Source organism: Chiloscyllium plagiosum, unplaced genomic scaffold, assembly GCF_037043375.1.
Source record: "Chiloscyllium plagiosum isolate Xiang-an unplaced genomic scaffold, Cpla_swu_hap1 HiC_scaffold_47, whole genome shotgun sequence".
In the NCBI taxonomy this organism is placed as follows: domain Eukaryota; kingdom Metazoa; phylum Chordata; class Chondrichthyes; order Orectolobiformes; family Hemiscylliidae; genus Chiloscyllium; species Chiloscyllium plagiosum.
In genome coordinates this window covers 12,322,888-12,332,589 of record NW_028270185.1, presented here as the reverse complement: position 1 = coordinate 12,332,589, position 9,702 = coordinate 12,322,888, and the positions used below count along the sequence as shown (strand labels likewise).

General features: G+C 41.8%; 1 protein-coding gene across 1 annotated transcript; it reads right to left on the bottom strand.

The window, feature by feature from the left end:
- Positions 1–3,748, bottom strand: LOC122542833 (melanoma-derived growth regulatory protein-like). The gene is made up of 4 exons (XM_043680913.2): positions 3,498–3,748; positions 1,556–1,689; positions 1,040–1,150; positions 1–151 (listed from the first exon to the last, which is right to left on the bottom strand). Exons 1-4 carry the CDS (start codon positions 3,631–3,633, stop codon positions 131–133), a joined length of 402 nt encoding a protein of 133 aa, XP_043536848.1. The 5' UTR covers positions 3,634–3,748; the 3' UTR covers positions 1–130.
- Between the last annotated feature and the right edge of the window lie 5,954 nt (positions 3,749–9,702).

The following is a 9,702-nucleotide window of genomic DNA, read 5'->3' as shown; positions in this document are numbered from 1 at the left end:
ATTAGACACCACTTTATTACAAGTCATTGGGCAAGACAGTTTATTGTAAACCTAACTCTGCAATGGCACTCCATGGCATTGACTGGCTGGTTTTGTGGGAGCCCGATTTCTTTCTGATCCTCTTCTTTCACTAACAGTAGAAATCCCAGTCCTACAAATACAAGTGAGCATTGTCAAAAAGGCTGTAATAAACTCATCTCTATAACTGAATTTCTTTTCATTTTTCCCATTGAATACTGACTCCTACTGGAGAACAGTTTCCACATGCATCAATTGCCCTCTGCTGCTCCACCCTTCATGTATGAGCACAGCTTTGGTATAGTATCAAACTTAAAATGTCGGCTTTACCACAATCTAGGCCAACATGCACATACTTATCCATGGCGATTTTTCTGGGCAGTGAACTAGGTCTGCGCTGGACAGAGAGTGGGAACAGGAATCCTGTCTGATTTTCCTACTTAATTGAAATTGGAGTCAGTGAGCATCGAGCAGAAATGCAGGCTGATTTCCCTGCTCACTTTAAGCTGGGGTCACTGGGCAATAATTGAGGAGCAACTTTTGGGTTATTCTCCTTTTTCTCAGCCTTGGTGAAAACAGTTGTTTCAACTTGCTGCTGTTCTAACAAAGATCAGCATAGATATGAGAGCCATCCGGAATTCTGTTCTCTTGTAGCCCAATGCCACTATGGATGTGGTATTAGTGAAGCAAGAATGGACCATCCTGGAGAGAGGCTCTACAGATTTAACACTAATTTGTCCATTCTGCCTGATAGTAATGAACATCGTACTGTTTGTTCTGCATTTTCTGTTCTCATTTCAGGTAGGCAGCATCAGCAATGTTTCTGCTTATTTGTGACTTGCTGTCAGGAGAATGAGCTGCTAGACAAAACATCTTTTATTGCGTCTTGTAACCTTCTGTGTGGCTCCACTGTGACACTAATTGTCCTGTGATTCCAACTATTGCCCCACTGTGCCATTAATTATCCCTCTATGCCAGCAGACATGAATAGCTGATGAAAGAGAAAGTAAAATGCTCTTACAACTGTTGGCATTTCCACAAGTTCAGTCCCTAGATGTTGGAGCTCTCTCACAATCGACTTTGGGAAAAATCCAAGTGTTGTTGATTGCTCCCCAAAATAATCACCTTGAACCTAAACACAAACATTGGTTAGTCTTACAAATACCCATCTGTCTCGTAGTGGTCAGTCACACAGATATTAGTCAGTTTCACAGAAACACTGGTCAGTCTCAGTGTGGGTCAGTCCCATAGACACGTTAGTCTGAGATACTTGTCAGTCTCATAGACAATGGGTCAATCTCACAGAAATTCTAATCAGTCTCAAGACGGGTGGTAGTCAGTTTCACACAGATACTTGTCAGTCTCAGACAGACTTTGCTTGGTTTTACATAGACATCAGACAGTAACCACAGCCCAAACACCAGCAATGATAACCAAAGTACCACAACCAGCCCCAGAGCCAAGAGTGAGGGGCAGAAGTCGGTGTCAGCACCAAACACCTAAACAGACTTTATAGAGGTACTTGTCTCAGACTTACAGTCCCTTGCCAAAAGTTGCGTCCTTTTCCTCTAAGTTTTCCATAAATGTAAACGATCTGTCCCTGACGGATGTTGATGAACCTGCAGTCAGGACCTGTGTAATCTGCCAGTGCTCGAGCCATTGAAATTGGATCTACAAGGAAAATAATGTTTAACAGAGCATGCATTGTCCAGCTTGTGCACCTTTGGTTCAGAATCAAGCCCAGAAATATCCAAGGCATTATTTATCAATATTTTGAGGGGAAAAAGTCAGACAAGTTCCCTGCTCCTGATTGCTGTTCAATGCTGGGAATATTTAAGGGAATAAATGCCAACATTCCTTGTCTAGGTCCTCACATCAAGAGTAGTGGGGTCAGACGCCAAACTATATCTCCAGCAGCAGAACAAGAGACAGTGAAGAACTGACATGAGCTGCCTTCTTCCTATGGGAACACACTGAAAAGAAAGCACAAATCACAAGGAGTCTGGATAGAGCAGATAGGGAGAAGAAGTTGTTCCCACCTTCTCAAGAGGATTGACAATGAGATAGAGTCATAGAAGTAGACTATTTTGCTATTTAGACTATTCGGTCAAACCATAGTCCGAATGGCCATAATCCCAAACTAAACTAATCCCATCTTTCTGCGCTGAGCTCACAAGCCTCTAAAACATTTATTCATATACCTATCCAAATGTTACATGAACAACTCTGTTTATAAAAAACACTGCCCCTCATTTTTAAAAAAATATTTCTCCACTCACATTAAACGAAAGCCCCCTAAGTCTCGAAATCCCCCACCCCAGGGAAAAGACACCAGCTATTCAGCTTATCTATACCCCTCATGATTTTATAAACTTCTGTAAGGTTACCCCTCAACTTCCTACACTCTGGTGAAAAAAAACCCAGCCTCGCCTTGTAACTCAAACCCTCCATTCCTGGCAATTTCCTTGGAAGTCTCTTCTGAGCCCTCTCCAACTTAATAGATCTGAAGCAATTGGCAAAAGAAGCAAAATTTGTACTGAAAAGCTTATACATGCAGTGAGTACTTAAGAGTCTAAAATTCACTGCCCGAGTGTGTGGTGGATGCAGGTTCATATTAGCATTCAAAAGGGAATTGACTTAATTGAAAAGGAAGAATGTGCAAGATTATGGGGAGAGTGGCTCTTGGTGAAATGCTGTTTTGAAGTCCTGGAGCAGTAAAGATGGGCCAAATGACCTCCTTTGTGCTCTATAACAATTCTGAAAGAAAACCAAGTCTACCAAAGTGAAATCAGATTCTGATTGTTGTAATAAAAATGGATAATGTTGGAGAAACTCAACAGATCTGACATTATCTGTGCAGAGTGAAAGAGTTGACGTTGAGTCCGACATGACTTATTCAGAACCAAAAGGGGCTGAAAAACGGTGGGCAGAAGGGTGGGAGGACCGAGTGGAACAGATGGTGAAGGTGATTTCTGAAGCTCAGTTCATTCCGCTTGCCTGTGGAAAAAAAGTCACACCTTTTTACCCTCTCAAAATGAAGAGTTTTCACAGAACAAATAAGGGGAGAAATTTCTTCTGTTGGGGGTGGGTTTGTAAATAGAAGGCAGACATTTAAGAGAATTGGCATAAACAAAAGGGGTTAGTGGAAAGACCTGTTTTGTCTAGCAAGTTTGTGATTGGAAATGCACTGCTGCAAAGTGCTGTAAGCAGAATAGCTTTCAAATGGGGAAATCAAATAAATACCTGAAAAGAGACATTTTGCAGGATTGGGGGGGGGGGTGGGGGGGGGAAAGAGGGAAAACCAACTGGTGGGACTAATTAGATAGTCTTTCCAGGGAGACATTACTGACATGATGGACCAAATTTAAAACTTGTCAGTTGAACCAAGTAATGTTCAGCAAGGTTTCTACTTTCCAAAGCAGTGTTAAACCCATCCCTGCAGCGAACTGATTTTCACTTATATGTTGAGGATTACTTACGGCTGCATTCCTCATCTGCACACAGCTTCCTTTTAGCCAGTTTATGCATCACTTCGCCCCTGGCGGAGAAGACACCACCAGCACAGAAGACAATCACACAAAAGGCCATTACTGTCAGAGACATCTCTCGTTGCATTATTTTTTCAGACCAGCACAAAACTCTGAAACCCCGAGTCCTGGAGAGCAGAGGCAGCTTTGCTTGAAATACCGACTCTGTGGCCTCTCGGGAGCCCCAGCTTAATGTTTGCTCAGTTTAATGAACTAGTTTTGCAAGCCAAAAAAAATGGTGTGGAATGTCCTTCCCGACAGGAACTGGCTGGAGGCAAAATCACAACTGCCTTTCTAAATAAACTCAAAGCACAGCAGTGTTGATACCTTCTCAACACAGAATAAAAATATTTCTCTAATTCTGATGTTTGAGTTGGATTTGAAAAGCTAATTGGAATGTTGAGTGGTTTCTTTTAAAATCTCTTCACCCTCTTTCAGAGTAACAAATAAACCACACTGATAATATCTGGGCACCTGACAGTCCCTTAGACAGACAAGGAGCATTTTTCAAATTTGCTCACCCTGGAAATAGAGCAAAGCCTGTGTTCTCAGGGCTGCTTCACTATGGCTTAAATAAAGCTTCCTATATATTATCCCAAATCAAACACTCTCAATGTAGATATTGTGAACAGTCGACAAAACTCTCGTCTACACCAGGGTAGTCCAAAGCTCACCTGATGAGCCACATCTTGATTTTGTTTTTCATTCAAAGTTTTGTGCGTTGAAGATTTTTAAATAAAATATACATTATCCTTTGAAAATATGAATTTTAAAGCAGAGGTGAAATATGTGGTTGCAGTTCCGTGAAGATTATTTTTAAAGAAAGAAGGCTGGAAAGTCATTTGGACAAATGTGCTAAAAACAATTTCCAATGAAGCATGTGATTTCAGATGAATGTGTAGCAGTATGCCCATGGAGTTAATTGATGCAGTGTTTACAAAGTTGAACTCACATGACATACAGAGAAAACAGACCAGGGATGTGTTTTTTTTTCCCCTCATCGAATTCTCATAGAATCACTACAGTGTGGAAACAGGCCGTTCGGACCAACAATGCCCACACCGATCCTCTGAAGAGTAACCCACCCAGACCCATTCCACTATCCTATTATCTTATACTTACCCCTGACTAATGCACCTAATCTACACTTCCCTGAACACTATGGACAATTTAGTATGGCCAATTCACCCTAACCTGCACATCTGTTGAAGGAGCAGCAACTTGAAAGCTTGTGATTTCAAATAAACCTGTTGGATTATAACCTGGTGTCATGTGACTTCTGACCTTGTCTATCCCAGTCCAACACTAGCACCTCCACATCATTAGTTCAGTTCAGAAGAGCAGGTAAGTGTATGATGTCTCAAAGCTGTACGTTTATTAGTTTTCAAGCTGTCAGAACTGAAGAAAGGTCCAGGCCATGAGAATTGGAAAGTCTGTAAGCCGTCAAAACTATAAAGTCAGTTAAGTAAGACATTTAAGATTTAAGAAAGAAGTGGTTCTTCATGAGGATCAAGAATCAGTATATTGTTTGAAAAAATGGTTGCAACTTTGTTTTGCTGTTTAATGTTAAGATCTTTCTAAAGTATCATATGTAGCTTGTTTGCATGATAAACTTGTGTTCTATAGAACAAAGATCACTGGTAGATTCATTTACTTGTGACTAACCACACGGTAAACTGCAAACATTAGGATTGGACTTGGTCAATATTAGAATCAGCTGGGAAAATGTTTTGCACAACACAAATCATAAATTTGAAAATAAAAATTAAGTATGAAAAAAAACATTCAATCACTAAGAAAAGTCAAAGCAATAAATTGGTGAAGTTAAAAAAATTTTTTTAAACCCATCAAAATACCGTTTAGCAAAGTTCACAAAACCCTACTTGCCTTTTGACTTCACATGATACACTAGAGAGAAGGACAGACTAAGCCCCAACTCTTGGTCAGCAGGGCGTGGAGTGAAGCTAAAGAGTTGCATTTAACTGACACGTTCAACTTTGGCTGCACACTTTCAAGCTGGCCTCGGTAGAACTCATGCAAAAACAAAAGCCCAGACTTTCCATTTCTCCCAGTCTGGTATATGGATACCTTTCTGGGGTCAGTGCATGTGTGGCTCACACCCAGTCTCAGGGATCTCAAATATTCATCCATCTCTCTCCTGCTCCCTTCTGTGCCTGTTCACTTTCTCTCACCCTCCCGTACATGCGCACTCCACCTCATACATTTCTCCTTTTCTCTCTTCTGAAACTGCCTTTGTCTCACATCTCCTAGGACTGAGCATCCACTCTACCATTTTGACTGCAGACTGCATGGAGAGCAAGAACCTTGCCTTCCAGCCCAGGGGCCACTGAGCCGCTCATTTGCAGACTTTTCCCTGCACCCACATGCTTACAGTGGATGTTCGTGTCCAGATCTCAAGTCTGAATGAAACCATTCACCTTCATACTGTTCACTGCTCCTCCAAATCAATTCAGCAAATCGAACACCGACATGGCAGGTTGGATTCTGGATTGTGGGTCATTTGTTGGACAGGACTGTTCGACACTGTCCGCGTGATGTTCCTCTGCTGTTTGCATCAACACTGTCAGGACAGGACAGGCATATTAGATATCTGGTTTGACTCCCCATACGAGCTGTTGCATGAAGCTGCCAGTCCTGTCCATCCCTGAGCCATGTTTCTGTAATTACTATCATATCCCAGTCCCTCGTTCCTAACCATGCTCTGAGTTCATCAGCCTTTCCTGTTAGGTCTTTTGCACTGAAATAAATACAGTTTAATTTATCAGTCCTACCTTGTTATCTGCTTTGTCTCTGACTGTTTCAGTCACTTCTTTTCAACTGTACCAGTCTCATTGATTTCTTTCCTCACCCCCTCCTTGGAAACCACCCCCCCCCAAATCTTACTAGTTTAAATCCTGCCGAAGGGCTCTAGCAAATGTCCCTGTCAGTACGTTAGCCCCCTTTCAATGTAGGTGCAAGCCAACCTTCTTGTTTAGGTCACTTCTACCCCAAAAGAGATTCCAATGGTCCAAAAAGGTGAATCCTTCTCCCATACACCAGCACCTCAGCCACGCATTCACTTGCTCTATTCTCCTATTCATACCCTCACTAGCTCGTAGCACCCTTATTACTCTCAAGGACTGCCTTTTTAAATTCCTGCCTATTACTATATTCTCCCTTCAGAATCTCATCCTTTCCCCTTCCTATGTGATTGGTTCCAATATGTACATGACCTCCTGCTAGGCCCTCTTCCCCCTTGAGAACATCCTTCAACCTCTCAGACATCCTTGATCCTGGCACGAAGGAGGAAACACACCATTCTAATTTTTTTTTACTGCTGGCCACAGAAACATTTGTCTGTGCCTCAGACTACAGAGTCCCCTAACACAATCGATCTCTTGGAACGCGATGTACCCTTTATTGCATTAGAGCCAATCTCAATATCAGAAACTTGGCTGTTCATGCTACATTCCTTTTAGAATCCATCACCCCTTCCATTTCAAACAAGTATGCTGTTTTGGAAAATGTAAATAGCCACAGAAGACTCCTGTACTACCTGCCTACCTCTCTTACCTTTCCCAGAGTTAACCCATGTATGTATATGACTATCTGCAACTTTTTCCCCTTCCTATAACTGCCTTCCATCACACCCACTTGCTCTTGCAAATCCCTCATTGCCTCCGTCGCTGCAACTGATCCTTCTGATCTGGTAGGATTTGCAAACATTGGCATTTTTACTAATCCTCAGTAAAGCAAATTCTCCCAAAACCCACATCTGACAAGAGCAACATATCACTAAGGGCCATTTTGCTTCTTCCAATCTGCAGACCCAGAAAATAACAGTCGTATTCATCTCCAAAGCACTGCTCCGGGCTAACTTTAAACTTAAATATAAGCCATAAGTATTATCAAAAAACATCTCGATAAAACATAGAACCTACTCTACTCACTAGAACCTTCCTCTACAGCAAGACCCCAAGGATATGAGCTTTCGGGAGAGGTTGAATAGGCTGGGACTGTTTTCCCTGGAGGGTCAGAGGCTGAGGGGTGACTTTAGAGAGGTTTATAAAATGAGGACGAGCATGGATAGGGTAAATAGACAAGGTACTTTCCTGGAGGTGGGGGAGACCAGCAACCAGAGGCATAGTTTTCAGGTAAGGGGAAAAATATAAAAGACCTAAGGGGCAATTTTGTCCATGCAGAGGTGGTGTATGGGGAATGAGTTGCCAGAGGAAGTGCTGGAGGCTGGTACAATTGCAACATTTAAAAGGCATCTGGATGGGTTTATGAATAGGAAGGGTTTGGAGGGATATGGGCCAAATGCTGGCAGGTGGGACTAGATTGGGTTGGGATATCTGATCAACATGGACGGGTTGGACCGAAGGGTCTGTTTCTGTGCTGTAGGACTCTGAGTCTAATTGGCTGTTGTTGGTCAAGGTTGCAGAACAGCTCAAGATCGCCCACACACTGCTAACCAGACAAGGCCGTTTATGAAGCAAAGTCCCATGTGCAAGTTTCTTCCCTGTCCAATGTTTCATTGAAATCCCACTTCAATTAGCAACATGCACCAATAACTATTCAGACCAGAGTAAAAGTGTCAGGATTGGTGTAGAAAAAGACACTAGCGTTTACTTCAGTCAGGAGAGACAAACACCAATAGCATGCAAACTAACTCAATGCTGGTTAAAAAAAAATCTACTGGTCTGAGAATCATACTTCAGACAGTAACATTCTGAACTCCCAACGTGCTCACCCATTTCCTAATTAGTCGAAGCAAATGCAAATGTACTGGCCTTATTAGACTAAGTACAGTACTCCATTAGAGGGGCATTTGAACTAGTACTGCAACCCAAGTGTCTTAATGCTATAAAAAAAAACTGATTAAGTCAGCTGCAGACCATGCTCAATACATGGAGGTATAAAAGCTGGTGCTGAACCTCAAGTCCACTTGCCATTTCCTCCCCAAACCCTTACTTACTGGTGCATCACTTCAACTTGAATATCACTGCACTGGCAATGCAGAAGCCTGTTTAAAGCTCTGGGGTCAGAGGTTCAAATAACTCCACAGCAGCTATCAATTAATATATCTGGAATATTCAGTAATGGGGACTACCACTGTCCAGCCAGAACACTCAGCAATGTGAATTTTCATTGCTATATCCCCCAGTGGATAAATCACTCAACAAAACCAACCCCAACGAGTTTAGAGAACAAAGAACTGTGGACAGTGAAGATCTGAAGCATTAAAAAAAAAAGTCACTGGAGAAACTCAACAGCTCTGGCAGCACCTGTGAAGAGAAAAACAGACTTAATATTGAGCCCAGTTATCCTTCTTCACAATCCTGAAAAACTGGACTCAAAATAAATCTTACGCAAATCGTTTAAAACAGTCAGGAGACAAGACCTTGAGCAATTAACTCACTTCATCGTGGCCATGGGGAAATCACATCTTCGTTCAGAGAAGTCTAACACAATTCCAAAGAAATACAGAATGTGACAAGTTATATAGAAAATTCAAGCTCACTGCCCATAATTACATACCCTAGGGGCAGTCAAAGTTCCCATACAATTTCCAGATCTACGTTTCTTTATGTCTATAAAACTGAATGTTATACTCCAGGATTAACTAGGCTTTAATTACCAATAAAGGGACAGAGAGAAACAATGCATCATTCTCTGGGATAGAGCTAAGACATCTGTGGAACATCTTGCAGCTGCAAGGTCAGTCTTATCAGAGCAGAATTGTTCTCACTACACTGGCTGGCTAGAAACCTTACAGCAAAATATCCTTTATGGCAAAGGGCGTGTAATTAGGGGCAGTGAGCTTGTATTTTCTATGGAATTCGTAACATTCTGTATTTTTTTAGAATTGCGTTGGACTTCTCCAAACGAAGATGTGATTCCCCATGGCCAAGAAAATCTATTTAACTACTCAAGGTCTCGTCTCCTGACTATTTTGTTTTACATAATATTTATTACCTCCAACAAGGCTTGAGTAGAGTATAGACAGCATAGTTCAGCTAAGTCAAATGGCCTTTTCCCATGTATTTTGTTCACCTCAGTGGCAGATCCTAGAGTTGAAAAGGGCAAACAAACAAGCTCCATAGTCCTGTAACATGAGAGTGTAGTTGTGATAAATAAACATTCTACTCAGCAG